At 33.9% G+C, this 19,402-nt stretch overlaps 1 protein-coding gene across 2 annotated transcripts in view; it reads right to left on the reverse strand.

Moving 5' to 3' along the window:
- The window catches only part of CTTNBP2 (cortactin binding protein 2), a 176,261-nt gene that overhangs the window by 97,350 nt on the left and 59,509 nt on the right, over nt 1–19,402 (reverse strand). For both annotated transcript variants that reach the window (XM_031938869.1, XM_003771544.3), the window contains exon 3: nt 7,579–7,800. In XM_031938869.1, the coding sequence (XP_031794729.1) occupies nt 7,579–7,800 (222 nt within the window). The remainder of the gene's footprint in view (nt 1–7,578; nt 7,801–19,402) is intronic.

Consider the following 19,402-nt stretch of genomic DNA (forward strand, 5'->3'; position numbering starts at 1 on the left):
GTGGTTTTACAACGCCTTGGTGCTTGATGCCATCAACATAATGTCATCTACAAATAAGAACATTTAGAAAGCCTTACAATCCACTGGAAATCCCTCCTTGTCTTGAATTTGACATTGGATCACCACAATCTCAGTGATAAATACCCTTGATTAGTATCTTTCTTTCTTTTTTGCTTTGCTAGATTTAAGGCAGGAACAATGTTGCATTTTTGGATCCTTGGATCCCGACACAGTGCTTTGTACAATTTAGAAAGCCAGTAAAAATAAGTTATTATAAAACAGTATGTTAAAAAGTTTTAAGAACATAATTGAAATGCACTAAATCCAAGAAATACAAAATAAATTTCAATGACATCAGCTGAAATGCACTGCATCTTGTCAATGTGGTTTGTGGGTTGTTTAAAAAAAACAACAAACTCTGGAGACTTTAGTAGTTTCTTACAAGGCTTTGTAGAGGTTTGGAAGTCTAGAGTAAAATTTGTATGAATCTGCCAAATTTTGTTGGATAGAACTTCATGATATCATTGCATTATATGGTTCTTTTAAATTCCCAGGATACTTCTTATGGCAGAAGTGTCCCCTTTCTTATTTTTACTCAGTCCTAAACTAAACAATATTTGGTTCTTTCTTCTAAATATATTTCTATATGTTTTTGTATATATGCAAACATGACAATAGAAGCTAACAGAATCAAAGTCCTTAATATTCAGTGTAGTGGTCAAATCATCTCTTCCTAGATGTTAAAGGTGAGATGTTAAAATCCTCTGAAAAGGAAAAATAGAAGAATTATTTCCATTATACTTTAATAGTGGATGAAGGAAGAAAGGAAATAAACCTACTATGTGCCAGACACTGTGATATATATTTTACAATTATTTTATTCTCACAACAACCCTGAGAGGCAGGCACTACTATGATCCTCAATTTATAGATAAGGAAACTGAAGCATTCAAAGGTTAAGTAACTTGTGGGAAACATATAGCTATTAAGTGCCTAAGGCCACATTTGAAATCAGGTTTCCCTGAGACTTCAGGGCCAATGCTCTAGCTATTACATTTACCAAACTGCCATGAGGAAGCATCATAGTATAACAGTTAAATAATTTCTAAAAAATTAAAAGCACATTTAGCTTAATGGGTTGGGAAAGTTTGGAATTATTATATTGCATATATTATATTACCATATAATTTCCTGGTAAAATTCTATTACCATTGTAGTTTATAGCTTTTTCAGTCCACTGAAAATAAGTCTTTGATGGATAATTATCTGACAGTCCCTGGTGGTTTGCTCTAATTCCTAAGTAGATATTCTAAGGTCAATGATCTGCAGTAGAACTTTAATGAGAATATCTTATATTTAACACCTAGGAATAGATTGACCTTATTACATTACTGAGGCAGGTGGGTAGCATAATCAATATTATACTAAACTCATTTAAAAAGATCCAAGTACAAATCCTGCCTCATTCATTTACCAGCTGTATAACCCACAGCATATAACTTAAGCTCTAAGCCTCAGTTTTTCTCATTTGTAAAGTGGAGATAATCTAGCTATCTATTCCATAGGGTTATTCTGAGGAATAAAATTAAATAATATAGGTAAAATACTTTGCAAAATGTAAAACTGTTTCAGTGTTAATGAAAATTGTTTTTTCTCATAAAGGAAGATCAATAAATAATTCAGCAACTTACTGGAATGCCAAAACCTGTTTTCCTAGGCTGTAAAACAATTAAAGGGCAGCTAGATAGCACAGCAAATAAAGTTTTGGGCTTGGAATCAGGAAGACTCATCTTTATTAGTTCAAATCTGACCTCAAACTACTAGCTGTGTGATCCTGGACAAGTCACTTAACCCAGTTTGCTTCAGTTCCTCATCTATAAAATGAACTTGAAAAAAGACAAACCACTCAGAATCTTTGCTACAAAAAGGGAACATGAAGAATCAAATAGGACTTAATAAGACCAAAACAATTCAGACTTTATAAATGTAATAAGTTTATAGGCCCCAAAGAAGACCATGTCCCAAAACTCAAACAGATGGAGAAAAGACAAAGTTTTTGTTAAAGTTAGAAGGAGAGGAGAGAAGAGATAAAAGGGAAGGGAAGGGAAAAAGAGGAGAGGGCAGGAAGGAAAAGAGAGAGGGGAGGGGAGAGGAAGGCAGGGAAGGAGAAAGGAAAGGAGGAAGAGGAGGGAGAGAGGAAAGAAACAAACAGAAAGCATAGGATTAAAGCTTTAATGAGACTCAAATGTAACTCAGCAATCTCTTCCCTTTCTGATTTCCTTGAAGTATCCTTTTCCTTTCATTGATGATCTTACTATTAAAATTTTAAACAAAGTATTTCCCTTTTGTGTGTGTCTGTATATGTCTTTTTTTTTCTACACTAAATTCACTTTTTCTTCTAATTAAGTTTCACTGCAGATCACTGACCTTGGAATATTTACCTAGGAATTAGAGCAAAGCACAGGGGACTGTCAGATAACTGTCAACCAAAAACTTAATTTCAGTGAGCTAAAAAGACTACTCATCACAGTAGCAAGAGAATCTTACCAGGAAACTATATGCTAATATAATATATGCAATATAATAATTCTAAACTTTTACAACATATCAATGATAACCTTGACTGAATGTTGGTTATGTATCAAGTATTATATCAGACTCTCTAAAATTGATGAAGGAACTTGAATACTTGGTTCTTGTACTTGAAAGAACTTAACCATTTAATAAGAATGAGAATCAAACATCTAAATTTTTTATAACAATATTCATATATTAATAATTTCAGCTCAAAATAAAAGGACTAGAGATTTCCTTCTAGGATAGTGAGATTAAGAAGAAAATTAGTGAAGAGAAGAGAAGGAGAAGAACAGTATTAAACTGGTGCTATTTTTGTAGACAACTAGTGGGAGGGAAGCCATGTTTGGCAGTGAAGCATGGTAGACACAGAACAGTTGGATTTTAGTACCGATCTGCTGTTTTTATCTGAGGAATTTTGGGCAAGGCATTTAATTTCTATTCATTTATAAAATGACCATTATAACATTATTTTTTGAAGGGAGAAGATGGACTGGATTACTTAATTAATCAAGAAAGCAGGAGGTCAGAAGAATGTTTTTCCTATTTGGAGGAGAAATAAAAGAGCCAGACAATTATGAAGGTGCCAAGAATTTTTAGTATGTACTTATATGTATTTGATTGATAATTGTACAATGTAAGAAAATAGTTTTGGGATGAAATATTTTTTTTTTCCATTTCTTTAAATATGGGCTAAGGCAGTAGATCTCACTATTACTCCTGGAGGCTTTTTACCTTATTTGAAAGGTAACTAAGAGCTAGATGGTAGCTAGGTGGTACTGTGAATAGAATAGGCCTGGAATCAGAAAGACTCATCTTTGTGATTCCAAATTTGGTTTTCTATTTCAGTTTACTCCCCTATAAAATGGCTATAATAGCACCTAAAGAATCTACATCACAGGGTTGGTATGAGGCTTATATGATTCTGTGTATAAACAATTTGCAAGCTTAGTTAGCTACATAAATGTCAGTGAGGTGGTGAATTGTGGTGAATACAGAGACAACCTTTGTCCATGTTCCAATCCTGCCTCTGACCCATTCCACACTGCGTGACCCCTGCGCAAGTCAACCAGTCTCTTAGTATTCCAGCAAACTCTTTTAAATACTTTAAGTTGCAGAAAGATATAGTTCTGCCCTTGCAGAGGCAAACTCCTCACTGCAAGATCTCTGCATTAGCGAAATCTTACATCTAGTAAAAAAAAAAAATTAAAATTGCTACTAACACAGCAATAACCCAGAGAAAAGGAAAATAGTAAATGATCACCAAATTTGGGTACAGATTGGTAAAAATCTAGAAAAGGAAAAAAAAAAGATACCCTAAGTCCTTATACACTTCAAAAATCCAAAACTTTATCAGTACATTCTTTTTACCTTCTATACTTTAAAATAAGGCCTTTATGAACTTCTGGGGACAAAAAAAGGAATAGGCCTCTCTGAATCTAGCAAATATGGTTATTAATTGACCACCAAATATCATCTATCACTAACATACCCATTTCCTAATTTATATTCTGTTGGCATCATTTTTAAGAGGCCAGGGTTATTCTCCATGCTGTGACTGGACACTGGAGCAGGACTTTATGGGAGTATCATAGAAGAAAAATGCCAGAAATTGAAAATGGAAGAGCTAATGAAGAAGGGGTGAATGGGGAGAAAATAATGACAATAATTTAAGACTAGAAAGCAAGAGCTGAAGTAACCTTAGGGTGTTAGCTAAAATTATGCAAGCAGATGAGCTACCACCAGAAGAATATCAGGAGAAAAAACAATTCAAAACTAAATCACAGAGACTCAAAGTTTACCAGCAGAGGAAAAAGAACCCAACAAATGAAGGACAAATGAGCATATTTGAAATCAAGACATAAAAGGTTTTAAAGAAGAAATGGGATGACAGACCTTGTTGAAATCGGGAAATTCAATGGATTGGTCCAGTAGTAATTAAGTGCTTGTTGTCCTTTGTTTTCAAAGAGGACTAAAATGACATCATTATGTTAGAATTGAGTTACAGGAGGTCTCACTGAATGCTCTGCCACAGGTTGGACACAAATAGTCCATATGAACATTTGAGTTGGCTTCTCTAATTTTGCATATTTCTTATTTCCTTTGGGTTAATTCCATTCTGCTTTGCTCATAGAGCGTAACGCCTTCATGGATAGACTTAAAAGCACATGCTGGGAGGTCCTGTGTCAGTGTCTCCAATGTCATAAAATTAATTCTAAAATTCTTAAGAAATACCTTGAAAGTGTCCTTGTATCACTTTCTTCTGGTTACCTTATGAGTGCTTGCCCTATGTGAGTTCTCCATAGAATATTTTTTTTTTGGCAAAAATACATTTGGCATTTGAACAACATTGCCAGTTTGACAGACAGAGTTGTGCTCTCTGCAATAGAAATGGAATGCTTGGCAATTTAGTTCGAGAAACGATCTCAATGTCTTCTATCTTATCCTGCAAAGTGAGCTTCAGAATCTCCCTAAGACTTCAAAGAAAGATAGGAAGGAGGAAATGTAATGAAAAGATGCCATAAATAGTTGGGATAGAGGGCAAGGAGAAAGAAGAACATTCAAAATTGGAGATATTCTTAAAGGAATAAGTCTGAAAAACAATGTAAGATAAGGTCAGGGAAGATAAAGATAAAGTAGGGCATGGTTTCCCTCAGGTGGCAGAAAATACATTTTTAGCATATAGCTACTGACTATTCCCATGAAGGTAATGAAAGAAATAGTCTGACTTGAAGCTCTTGGGAAATAAGACCAGTTGATATAATGGGATGGGGGTGGGGAAGGGAAGAAGATGAGAATTCAGAGACTTAAAGCCAGAGGAATTTATGTCTCATGGTCTCCATTTTTTCCAAGAATTAGTTACCAGCTGTGAAGGAAATGAGTTTAAAAGCAATTATAAAGCAGTTAGGGTGAACTGCAGACTAGAGAATCAATGATGCAGAAATGGTAGTAGTTCAAATCAATGTCTATATTAGAGATGGGTCATGAGTATTCAGTTCAGCAAATATTAAACATGTGCAAGACATATAGGAACTGGAGAAATAGAGATGGAAGAAGACCCCAAGCCTGCCCTCTGGATCTTGTAAATCAAATAAATCTTCATCTTATTGGAATGGGATATGCAGTAGAGAGTGATAAGAACAAAGGAAATATTTATCAGATCCCAAACATTAATTCACTTCAAATACCATGACATCTGTTGCAACTTGTACCCTTTTCTCTCCCATCTAAACCAGTGACCCTTCAGACCAGACTTCTTGAGACCATTCCCCTAGTACTACTCCTTGATGTAGACAATACACTTAGGTTGGTGCTTTTCCCTGGGGCCACAATGTCCTGAAAGAGTATGAACTCATCCTACCCACTTTATGCAGCTTACCTAAGACCAATCTTCATATTCCGCTCATCCAACCTAAACAACCTGTCATCTTCTCTGCTATTCACACATAACTTCCAAAAGTGTTCCTTTGTCCACTTTTTGCTTTGAATGGTTAGAATAAATACTACCACTGCTTCTGAAAAGAGAAAGACATCTGACTACTTTATGTCTTAACTTAGCATTCATATAATTCCCCAGATTAGACTCCTTTTTCTATTACTCTTCCCATATATGTATTCTCTTCTCTTATTAAAATATACATGTTATAATAGAAGAGTTTGCTTTATTTTTATATTTATATACCACCCACAGTACCCAGCACAGCGTTTGATATATTGTAGGCACTTAATAATTGCTTTTTATTCATTCATTCATATATTATAATTCAGATGAGTAATCATTCAGTCAGCCACATAACACAATGTAAAAGCATGTTTCTTGGATTTTTCCCATAACACAGTAGGGACAGGAATAGAAGTAGCAAATGGGTGGGGGGTGGGGGTGGGAAGGATCTAAGATTGAAAACTAGGATAGAAGGTGGGTAGTGAGTCCAGGGGCCTATCTAGTTACTGGGAAGCTAAGTTATTTAAATCAGAAAGGCAAGGCAGAGAAAGTAGTAAGAAATAGAATTGCAACTCAAAATATAACTACTTCAGCAGTTATATAATTTCTGTATAAAAAAGGTATTTCATGAAATTTGAATTTGCAAAAATGTCTCCAGGATTTCTATTTCATTCTTACCATTCATCTAAAAATACATACTGCTTGCTTTCAGTTTTAGTTACTTCAGGGAATAGACCAAGAGGGATCTAAAAGTGATCCTAATGAATAATACTAAAGAAACTTTGAGGCCTTGGCTGCCAACATTTGTCTGTTAACAAGAAAAACTATTAGCAGCTGCATCATATTTTAGTATTATTGGAGTATTTGGGCACAAAGCTGAATTGACTCTGACCTATTATATATTCCTTTCTACATGAATAAATACAACCAAGGCAGGAAGTTGCATTCAAATGGCAGAATAGTAGCAGTATTTCAGAAGATAAGGGTCAATTCTTCCATATCTACATGAAAGCTTTGTATATTGTAGTTTTTAAATCAAAGTTTCCTCTATTCCAATATTATTATAGTTTATAATTGCATTTTTGTAAGTGTTAATTTAAAAATAAATTGAGAAATCCTCTAGAAACATTGAGAATTATGGATTTTGTCAGTAGATGACATTTATGAAAATAAATCAAAAGATGATTATATGAAACGAGTTTCTAACATATGTTAGAGCAGAGAGAAATCTTTGAAAACAAAGCATATCACTCAAAGGTTTCTCTATGCTGATATTAATACTACATCTGAACTATATAAACGATGCTATGTGAGAGTTCACTTTCATTTAATCGACACTTATTCTCAATGCCCAGACACACAATACTGCCATCTGTTACCTTTCAGGAATGGTAACATTTGGAATCTATTATCTCTACCACTTTGGGTTTACTAGAGCAGACCTGGAAAGACACTCAGCTGCATGAACACAAGAGAACTAGCATGGGAGTGAATATAAGACTAAGAAATAAGGGGGGAATGAAAATGAAAATTTTTTAAAAAGTAACTTAGCAGTAAAGTACCTTCTTTTGTCTGTTTTCAGCAGCAGCCAGCTGTGTGGACATTCTTGCCTGCATTTTCCTGCAATGAGCCATGACAGCATCCAAAATGGACAGGGGATTGGTACAAACTGGCTTCTCTGCATCCCCAACACCTGCTTCATAGTCCCTCTGCAGAGCCAGGAATGGATCATTTAGGTTAAACCTTCCATATCGTTCCTGAATAAACACCTCCTTCCTTCGTGCCTGAAAGAAAAATGGGATTAATTTAATAAATTACTTGTTTTCTGTTAAACATTATTAATAAACAGAAGACTGGCAGTTTTTCCCTCCCATCTTCAAATACTATTCCAAATGAATGTTGTTAGTAATGTCAGTGGGTTTTGTCTTTGATGCTTCTGGGTCTCCTGCATGCTCTAGGTCCAGTGTTTCTGGAAAATATGGCAACTCAAAGATACAAATTCAGAGGATCTCTTAGCAGCCCTTAAGATCATTAGTTCCAGATTACCCCAGAGGGAAACTAAGAGAAATGTTAGGTGCTTAGGATCTGGAAGTATTATCTCACTTATTCTGTCCTTGAGTATTACTTAAGGAAAAAAAAAATCATTAAGTTGTATAGAAATGGCTTATTTCTGCCTTGACTTTTCATAGTCTTATAGTACTCTTTGAAGAGGACATTCTAGTTCAATTAGGACTATCAATTAGGATAAGTATTTACTACATGCTTACTATGGGCCAAGCACTGTTTAGAAGTGTGGAAGGCACAAAGAAAGGCAAAAATAGCTGCTTCTCTTTTAATTAATCAAAAATATCAATTAAAAACATTGAACTTTGTAAAGGACTTTTTAAAGCAATTATTTCTTTGAAATTAATAGGAAAGTAAAAACAAAAACACATTAAGAGCAAAGCAAAATGATGTGCATTCTTATTACACAGAGATATAAAATTATTTGATAATCCTTTGAAGCTCAAAACAAATTGTGTACACCAATGGTTGGAAACAAATCTAGACTGAAATTCCAAACATTTTCATTTTTATTGAGAAAGATCTTTTTTAAAAATATAGTTTACAATAGGAAAGCACATTATTCATATTCACTAGTTCAATATTTCCAAGAATGTTAAGATTCTGAGATAAAGTTCTCTAAAGGAAAGAACACACTCCATTTGACTTGAAAGATGACAAGCCATCAGTGTCAAAGCCCATTTCATGCCCACTCAATCACCAAATGAAATCTTCTCTAGTTAATCCAGAACAGTTACTACATCACATGTAAATTAGACATTAGCAGTTAAGTGGTGGTACCAGAACTAGAGTCAAAAAGACTCATTTTTCTAAGTTCAAATCTGGCCTTATTTTACTTACTAGCTGTGTAACCTGGGAAAGTAACTTAACCCTGTTTGCCTGGTTTCTTTATCTATAAAATGAGCTGGAGAAAGAAATGGCAAACCATTCCAGTGTCTCTGCCACAAAAACAAACAAACAAACAAACAAACAAACAAACAAAAGAGTGGCACAGGACTGAAACAAGAGATTAGCTGACAATGGTAGGAATATAATTAAATATAATCAAGATTTTCCTGGTCCAAGTAATTCTTGAATACACACATAAAGATATCAATATAGATATCAACATAGATATCAATTAGAGTGAATTATTAATCCTATGAAGGACTATTTGAAGTTATAATTATAAAATAGGGTAACTGGTTCCAGCCCAATGGAAATATGCATCTTGAATTCAAAAAACAAAATTACTTCATGGGATTCATTATTCACACTCATAGGATCTAAATATAGAAGTAAATTCAATTCTGTATATAAAAATGAAATTGTTATGTTGTCATCTCTAATAGAAAAACTACTCCAACTCAAAATCAAACAAGAATCCCAAGTTTTTTTGCTATTCAAAAAGTTAAATAATAGGGTGTTATGAAAACATATTAGGCATTTTATTAGCATTAGTATTGAACAAATTAAACTTTCATTTTTTAAATCCAGGTCAGAAAGACAATAATTACCCACTTTCACATTCCAAATAACAAAGGAAAATTTAATACCCTTTTTATAAGCTATTATTAACTATATAGCAAAATTTTGCTATAGCAAATTCTGCTGACTTTTAAAGTATGAAGCAATCTGAGTCACAAACAGAAGCAATCTTAAATAATCTAACTTTAGTCTATTACCATAAACGTCTACTGACAATCAATCATATTTTCTAATGTGCCATAATAACATAAGTAAAGTGGGTTATTTTGTTTCAGAGTTCACAACATAATTAGAAAAGTGTAATATTCAACAATTGATGAATTCATAGATTAAAAAATGTGTTACTCCCATGTAAAAAACAAACATACACACACACACTGTATCACAACTTATGAGCTCACATACATTCTATTGAAGAATTAATGATTTTATTCACACTAAGTAATTATTAATTAGTTGAAGTAATTATTATTGCACTCTTTTTTTTTACTTCTATGAAATAACCTAATAGCCTATATACATATTTTTGAAAGAGCATGAAAAGCATCAACTATAATGATATTCCCAATATTATACTACCAATATCACTTGTCAATGTTAATTTATAATGGAAAATAGAAGACCTTTCTTCCTGATTTCAAATCTGGCCTTGGGCACATACTACCTGGGAAAGGAATCAACCCTGTTTGCCTCAGTTTTCCTTTCCAAAAACGAGCAGAAGGAAATGAAAAATTTCTTTGCCAAGAAAATCCAAATGGGATCATGAATGAAAAATTTCTAAACAACAATAAGATAGTGCAGTATAGTAGAGAAAATACTATACTTGTATCAGAAAAAAATTTGGATTCAAAAATTCTGATGAAGAGGCTAGGGCTTTCTTTTTGCCAAGGGTAATCCCTTCACTGTGCTCTTGGTCTCCAATCTTTCACTTCATCTTTTTTCCATCATCATTTCTCCCATCTAGAATTTCTCCTCACCCACCGGCTCCTTTCTTTGTTGATTTCCAAAAGCACCCAGTTCTTCCCCTTCTTTTAAATGCTTTTATTTGATATTACTGTTACTTTAAGCAATCATCCTACATCTCTTCTCCCTTTGAAAGCCAAGATTTTAGCTAGGTTATCTCTTCTCTTTGCTTTCATTTCCATTCCAAAGGAAATTCTGGTTTCATTCTTGGCTTTCCCTTGCTATGATGAGGGTGGGAGTGAAAGAAATAATATTTTAACTATTACTGTCTAATAAAGCTTTCTGGTTTTGCCAGAAACCAGGCCTTCATGATATTCCTATAGTTTCACTATGCCTCCCACATAAGTGTCCTTCTCCTTTCAACAACCCTCTTGATGTATTGTCCTTCCATCATTAAAATATAAACTCTCTGAAGGAGAGGACTATTTTACTTGCTCATATTTGTATTCCCAATATTTTGCAAAATCTGGCACATAATGAGTCCAATAATTCTTAATAAATTCTTTATCATCTCCCATTTCTTATTCCCTTGCACACTAATTTTTAATACTATCACGCAAATGAAATTGTTCTCTACTAGATTATGAATAATCTTTTAATTACTAGATCTTTTTTCTTAGTATTCCTTTTATTTTACTACTCTTTAACTTTCAACCCAGTCACCCCTATCCCTACTGGATGCACTTTCCTCCTCTGGCTTACATAACATTGTCCTTTTCTTAGTTCTATTCTTACCTGTCTGACCACTCTTTCTCAATGTTCCCCTTGGGATCCTCCTCTTCCTGTCAATTAAGTCTTCTAATTCTGGCTGAGGCTATCTTCTTTCATCTCTCTATACTCTCTTGGTGTTTTAAACTAGATTTCTTTATAAAACATGAACAAGGAATTTATTAGTGAAGAAGTTTTACATAAATCTTGTTTTTTTTTTCTTTTCCAAGTCATTAGTCAAAAGATTCTGAGATCATTCTGGGTCAAATAAATATCTAAAACTTTGAAATGTTATGCAAACCACCTAACTTGGATGAATTGCATACTTCAATTTAAAATAAGGTGTTTTCAACAATTTCAGTTTTTAACTTTTCTAAAGGACTTCTGTCTGATAATATAAGATATTTTTAATAGGGACATTAATTCCATTGTCTCAGCTCAGTCTCTGAACACTTTTCATTCTTTTATACCTGAAGCATTATCACTTTGGAGAAATCTTTCTCCTGAGACTCATTTATTGGTGATGCACTCATTGGTGACTCACTTTTCCAGACCACAACTTCAGAAATAATCCTAGATATCATTCTCCTCATTTAAGACTCAACTCTCCACACTTCTTCTCCTTACTGTAAGTTTCCCTTTACCTGTTGTTTTTCTCCATTAAAATTTAAGAACTTTAAAGGTAGAGATTGTTTTGTTTGCTTCATTCTTTCTCCAGCACTTAACACAATGCCTGGCACATAGTAAATAATCAAAAATAAATCAAGTTTGATATTTTTGAGTTCATTTGTCTCAAACTAAATGGGTTATTAATGTTGAGAAGTAATCATTTTGAACACAAAGAAGATATTCCCTAAGGAAGTAGAAAAATGAAATCACAGATAACTTCTTGATTCAGAAGAGGGCTGAGGATGAACTATCCATTAAGAAAAACAAGTCATTATGAAGTTTTTATTAATGAGTATAAAAATAGGTTCTTCAAAACAAACTTATATGATTCTCAAACTGTCTCTATCCACTAAAAGAGGGGATTTTCTTCACAATTAATGGTATTCTAAGACCTATTATGGCTTCACATACCGTACATAGAAATTATTCACTCATATGAAATACAGAGAGGGAGAGTTCTAGCCTTTGGTTTTTAAATTGCTTTTGTTTAATAAAACTATTTGAACAGGTTGGAAAAGCAATTATTGTTATTAAAGCAATACAATTAAAACAACCCGCTATATTCAGTCAATTTTCTATTATGTAATTCTCCCTTCAGTCAAAAATTCAAAAGTATATACTAGCACATAATTTCACCTGTATATGAAACTTCTTTAAAATACATGAACATAAAATTGACGTTAATTTATTTTGTGAAATGAAAGGAAAAGTTACCATGATAAAATGATAGCATTTTAAACAATGATTATGTCCCTGTGTAGATAATCTATAAATCAAAAATGATGAGTGTAATATTTTAGAAATTATTAGTGAGTTGAAAAGAATTTTTTGAAGTCCCTTCATTGAGACCAGCTAGTAGAGCTACAAATAAAAAAAAGGGGGGGAAGTAGGGAAATCATTTGGTTTCTTTATGCCCTTGGATGCTGCATTTGATTTTCTTTGTAACTTCAGCTTTGTTGACATTGTTTTGACCTAATTTTATCAGACAAATGCAGAGGTTTTTCTCCCTCAACTCTTCAGCTAACAAAACATGTTAAAAACTAAACCTTTGTGATTTCCCTTAATAACATTTGACTTATGGAAAGTAAAAGGCAGGAAAATAGAGCTAACTGTTAAAGATAGAAGCAAATATTAAAATGACAGCAACAACAATAACTTCCATTTATGTAGTGCTTTAAGTTTCACAAAAGCATTTTACAAATATTATTTCATTTGATCCTTGCAACAACCCTTTGAGATAGATGCTACTACTGTTCACATTGAATGGATGAACTGAGTGAAGGATCTTTCATAAGAATATGACCTCAACCTATGCCCTAATTGTGACTTGAGACTTTGCAATAACAAGTTGAATTACAGCTAAAAGCTTCAGGTGTTTGATTATTTTAGATAAACTTACATTCTTCTCCTGATCCCCTTCTACTTTTTCATTAGCATTTAAGTACTAAGGTAAAAATTGTATTATTGACTAGTATTCTTTGACTATGGGATAGATTTTCAGTTCAGAATGGGAGTCTGGACTTCCAGCCAATGGGAAGAAGGACGAGGAAAAGGGGAGGCGGGCTTTTACATTAGGGTCTATGTGTTTTGCAGTTTGTGCTTTGCACTCCTTTACTGATGACACCTTATCTAATGGACGTTGCCTTTTCTCTCTAGATAGTAATAAATCCTTTTGTTTGTTTGTTTGTTTATGTTTTTCTACCTTGGAAGTCTCAGATTTTAATTTGGGTAGGGGTTATAACTGTTTCACACAATTTTGAGGGCTTGTCCAGGATATTTCCTATTTGTGAGATGTCTCTCCCATACCAAATCCTTGGGCAGGCACCCTCTGGAGAGTTCTCCAGTGGTCCTTAGACTTGGTTTGGGAATTCCTGTTCTGATTGGATAAATTCCTAAAGAGAGACACTCAGAGAAAACAAAAAAGACTAGAAAAGTTAGAGGATTAATGATGAGAGGGGAGAGACTCTTAAGTGGCCAGAGACTGTAAGAGTACTCCTATTTTCCTTTAATTTTGGGAAACTAAGTGGACAGAGTCCAAAAGAGTACTACAATTTCCCTTTACTAAGATCAGGTGAGTCCTCCACCAAAGAGAACAAGATTCTGTGAACCATGGAAAAGGAACAATCTAAGTAGCTGGCTCTAAAAACCTATCTAGTGTCTCAGAAGATAGCTCTTTAGGAAGAACTGGGATGAAGTACCAAAATTCTATGTTTCTCTCAGTCAGCTAAATTACAAAGGAAAATATCTGGCTATTTGGGATTTAAAAGCACTTGTTTTTGTGCATAATTGAATTTATGTAAATAGCTTTTGGCTAGAGAGAGGAAGGACTAGTTCTGAGATAGGGAAAGGTTTTAACTGCTAAATCAAAAAGAAAAAAAGAAACCTGACATTTCTGTAGACCTTGAACTGACCAACTTGAGTCTGCAGACATAGTTAAAGTTACAGAACTGCTAAAACATTTTAGCAGATTCTGAGATTTTTGAGATTAATCATTAAGTTCCTTGGCATTGTCTCTCAGTTATCTAACTTCAGTTAATCTATTATTATTTTTAAGTAAGCTCATGAACCTGAGGCTTACAGAAATACTGTGAGACAAAGGAAAAGGAAAAGGAAGGGAGGAAGGAAGGAAAGACAAGGAAGGAAGGAAGGAAGGACGGACAAGGAAGGAAGGAAGGACGGACAAGGAAGGAAGGAAGGAAGAAGGAAAAAAACACTTTTTGGGATTTCCCATGCTTCTCTCCCTTGGAGAGAATCTGTCCTGGCCAGGCTAGTGTTCCTGAATTGCCTGGACTCTTCTGGGGTTTTTGCTAGTGCCCCAAAACAATAAATCTTTTTTTTTTTTTTTTTTTTTGCTTTTCTACCTTGAGAGTCCCTGGTTTTAATTTGAGTGAGATCATAGCTGTTCCATACAACATTATTTAGATGAGGATACTGAGTCCCGCAGAGATTAAATAATTTTCATAACATAAAACAGCCAGTAAATTTCTGAAGTCAAATTTGAACACAATCCAACTTGAAGTCCAAAGCCACATGCTGCTTAGCCTGTTAAATTCATCAGAGTGGTTAATGAACAAAGACATTGAGATTTTAGCCAATACCAATCCCCCAAATCTCCTAACACCATGTCAATCACAGTACATCCTAATATATCCCACCTGTCTTTGTTGAAGACATTCTCTAAGCTTATTTTTTTTTTGATAGTTTTGTTTTGTTGGCAATTAGGATTGTGACTTGCTGAGGGTGTATTAAGTGTCTAAGGCTGGATTGATGGTTCTCCTGACTCCTGGGCTAGTACTCTATCTACTGAACCATCTAGCTGCCCCATTCTCTAAGCTTAGAAAGCCTTTCCCCATTATATTTCCTGTTGAAAGCCTACTTGTCCTAAAGGATTCAAGTTCAATGTCATTTCACTTCAAGAGAAGTCTCTGCTAAGTCCCTATGATCCCAGCCCCAAGAAAGAGTGATCTTTCTTTCCTATAAACTTTAGTAACATTTTGTTTCTATCTTATCATAGGATACATGTACTATTCATGTAGATACACATACACACTGAAATGTATCTGTTTGATTAAATCTTGTCAATTCAATGATTAAAAGCAACAACAAAAAGAATGAAGATTCCCTAGGAGGGAAGAAAAGGATGAGCAAGAGTTGGAGAAAGTGCCAGGGAGGCAATGAGAAGAAGACAGATTATTATCACTCAAGAGAGAAGGGCTCAATGCATGGGCTTACCAGTTTTAAATAAAATCTTGATGGGAATTTAAAAATTCCTGGATTGTCTTTATATTTTTCATTAATTTTTTACTACTGCCAAAGGGGGAAAAAAAAACCCTATCTTTTCCTTCCACATATATATTTCAAAACATTCTTTGTATGCTTTAGAATTCAAAGCTGGGATGTTAGAAATAAAAGGGAGTGCCAATGCTAACCTGCTTGGCCACAGCCTCTTTGATGTGCAGGCCCTCACCCAAAGGGCGGTGCAGTGGAAGGTATGTCCAAGAAAAAGGTATTCTCCCCTCTCTCTGTGGGAAGCTCCACTCTCCCCCGAAGTCACTCCCTGTTCCTCCCTAGGCAATAATAGTCAGCAAGTAATAATTTGTATAATAGAAATAAACAAAGTCTAGACCAAGAGGTAGACTCAGACACTGGTGATAAAAAGTGGAACTTTTACAGAGATTAATTATCCAATTTTCACTCAGAAATGTGAACCATTCATCCTATTGGGTATCTACATTGAATCCTTGTATCATATTCAACAAATGGTATATTATCTCTGAAAAGGAGACTGAAAGTCATAATAACTCACTGAATGATTTTGAAATGTCAGTTAATCTGAGGTTCAGTATTCTCATTTGATGAGACAATAAATGAAAAAAGATTCTGCAAAACCTTAAAAGCACTGCATAAATGTTTGTTGTTATGTTACACAGAATCATAGTCTTAGAGTTAGAAGAGATCATGGTTTAATCCTCACATATTACAGATGAGGAAACTGGGGCCTAGAGAGGTTAAATACTTTGTCCAAGATCACACAGATATTAAGTAAAAGGGACAGGATTTGACACGAGGTCCTCTGAGAAGCTATGTGACCTTGAACAAGTCACTTAATCCTGTCTGCCTCAGTTTCCTCACCTGTAAAATCAGCTAGAAAAGGAAATGGCAAATTACTCCATTATCTTTGCCATGAAAAAACCAAATGGAGTTAGGAAACAATTGAACAGCAACTTCTATCTCCAAATCCACTGAATGGTCTTTTTTGTTGTTTGTATACCCCAGATTTGCTCTAAGGACCAATTATCCAGTCATATTTAAAGAATGCTTTGAATTTTATAAAAAATGCTTTCTTCACAACCCTGTAAAATGAAGATTTAAAATACTTGCACTGCTAGCAATGGGTTGGCATATAATTTCAGAAACAATTCACTATACTAAGGAAAGGACCTGTCTGTGTTTGTTTCCTTAGCAATTATTAAACAGAATGAATTTTAAAAGAGAGAAGAAAAATTGTATCAAAATTTATCAAATCATTTTTTTCTTTCAATTTTAGCAACTCCTCTTTGATTTTGAGAATTTGCAATTTGGTGTTTTTGATTTTCTGTTTATCTAAGGTTTTTTTGGTTGTATGCCCAATTCATTGATTTGTTTTCATTCTCTCTCTCTAAATGAAAGCATTTAGATATGTCTTTGCCTAATAACTTCACTGTATGCCAAAAGTTTACACTGTTGTCATTTTTTATTATTTTATCTATTGTTTCTATGATTTTTCTTTAATAATTTTTTTGGATTAAGTAATTTCCGAATGATTTAATCCTATCTTTGAGGGTCCCTTGTTCATTATAATTTTTATTATACTACAGTCAGTAAAAGATGAATTTAATAATTCTGCCTTTTTACATTTGTTTGACAGTTTTTTTTATGCCCCCAAACATGGTGAATCTCTGTCAAGGGTGTCACTTGGATAGTTGAGAATTCTGTGTGCTCCTTTTCTGCTCCCATTCAATAATTTCCAGAAATCCATCATATTTAATTTTTAAAAATTCTATTTTTCTAAAATTCTAAAATTTGTCATTATTTACCACTAAATTTTCTTCCTATTCTCTGCCTCTTCAGGTCTAAAAAGGTTACACTGAGATCCTCTATGATTTTTGGTTTCATTACTTATTTTCCTTAGTAATTTGATCAACTTCTCCTTTAAATACTTTGATTTTGACATCAGGCATATATATAAAAAATACTGATCTTCTTTATCCTTGGTACTTTTACAAATACTATAGTTTCCATGTTTATCTCTTTTACTGTTTACGTTTACTTTTTACTGTTGCTTTATCTGAGAATATAATTTCTATTCCTGAGTGTTCTTAGTTTACCAGAAGAAGCATTATAGAATTTAGTCCAGTCTCCAGTTTTAAATATGTGAATCTTTATTTTTCAAGTGTTTCTTGAATGAAGCTTTGATTTCACTGCATATTCATTCATTAAATATATGAATGCCTACTGTGTGCAAAATGTTGGGTCAAGGAACAATGTAAAAATAAATAGAATAGAATCCCTATGCTCAAGGGATTGATGATATGACTCAGATAAAAGGAAGAGATACAAAATTAATTGGTATAGGGACTGAACCTCCATTTTCATTTGTATAGGAAACTCTTAGAATCAATACTGCAGATTCACATATTTTTCTGCTATTTGTAGTCTTAAAGCAATGCCTAGAGCAGTGACAACTTAATTGATATGGCCAGCATGTCACAGCCAGTATGAGTTAGGGATGGAGTATAAGTAATTCTAAGAGAAAAATAGTGAACTATGAAATCAGTTAGGAGAGATGGGATCAAAAGTTTAATAAAAAAAAGGTATCATTTGAGCCAGGCCTTAAAGAATGGTTGTCAATAAATGAAAACAGGGACATAGGACTGCCTTCTAGTCATAAGAAATGATATGAGCAAAGGTCATAAGAATTCTTGAGTAACAGGAAATAGTTATATTTGGTTAGTATGGAAGTAGGAAGTTGTAGGAATTTTGAGAATGGAAGAGGTACTTTAAGGCAAAATTGGAGAACTAGGTGGAAGTTAGATTGTGAAGAGCTCTGAATGTCAAGTTAAGAATATGAACTTTGGGGTAGCTAAGTGGCACAGTGGATGGAACACTGGCCCTGAAGTCAGGAGGATCTGACTTCAAATCTGGCCTCAGACACGTAACACTGCCTAGCTGTGTGACCCTAGGCAAGTCATTTAATCCCAATTGCCTCATATTACCCCCCCACCCCCCGCACATGCAAAAAAGGAATATGAACTCATTCAGCCTGTGATGGGGAGTGAACTTAAGATTTTTGAACAGTAGAATGACATGATTAGACCTCTACATTCTGATAAATGTGACAGAGTGTGTAAAGCAGGATAAAGGTAGATGAGGGTGGAGTGAAGGGAATGGAAGAGTGAAGACATTTTTGAAAAGTTGTCTTCTTAAGAAATAAGAACCAAAAACATTGGTGTTATTAATCCTAAACTGATGATTTTTTATTTATGTTCTTGTATTCAAAGCAATCATTTAAACTGATAAAATGGAATGAAATGGAGTCATATACTTTCTCAATACAAGAATCAAGGAAGAAGGGAACTCTACTCCCAGATCTCTCAAAGAATAGAAAGGTCTAGTTAGGGTGACTGTGATTTAAAATCAATTTTTGAATTATTTTGAAATATTTAATAAATTGTCCTGGGCTATAACTGAAAAGTCTCAAGTATGAAGAAAGAAATTCTTGAGAATGCTGTGCTATCCAATTTCATTTCCCATACGCTCCAATTTGTTCATAACAATAAATATAACAACAGTTAGCATTTATATAGTGCTTATGATATGCCAGGCACTGCATTTAGAATTTTATAAATATTTGCTTCACTTGATCCTCATAATCTGAGAGGTAGGTGTTGTTAATACTGTTATTTGGCAGTTAAGGAAACCAAGGCAAACAAAAGTGAAGGAACCTAACCAAAATCACATAGTTGATAATTATCA

Source organism: Sarcophilus harrisii, chromosome 5 (genome assembly GCF_902635505.1).
Source record: "Sarcophilus harrisii chromosome 5, mSarHar1.11, whole genome shotgun sequence".
NCBI lineage: Eukaryota > Metazoa > Chordata > Mammalia > Dasyuromorphia > Dasyuridae > Sarcophilus > Sarcophilus harrisii.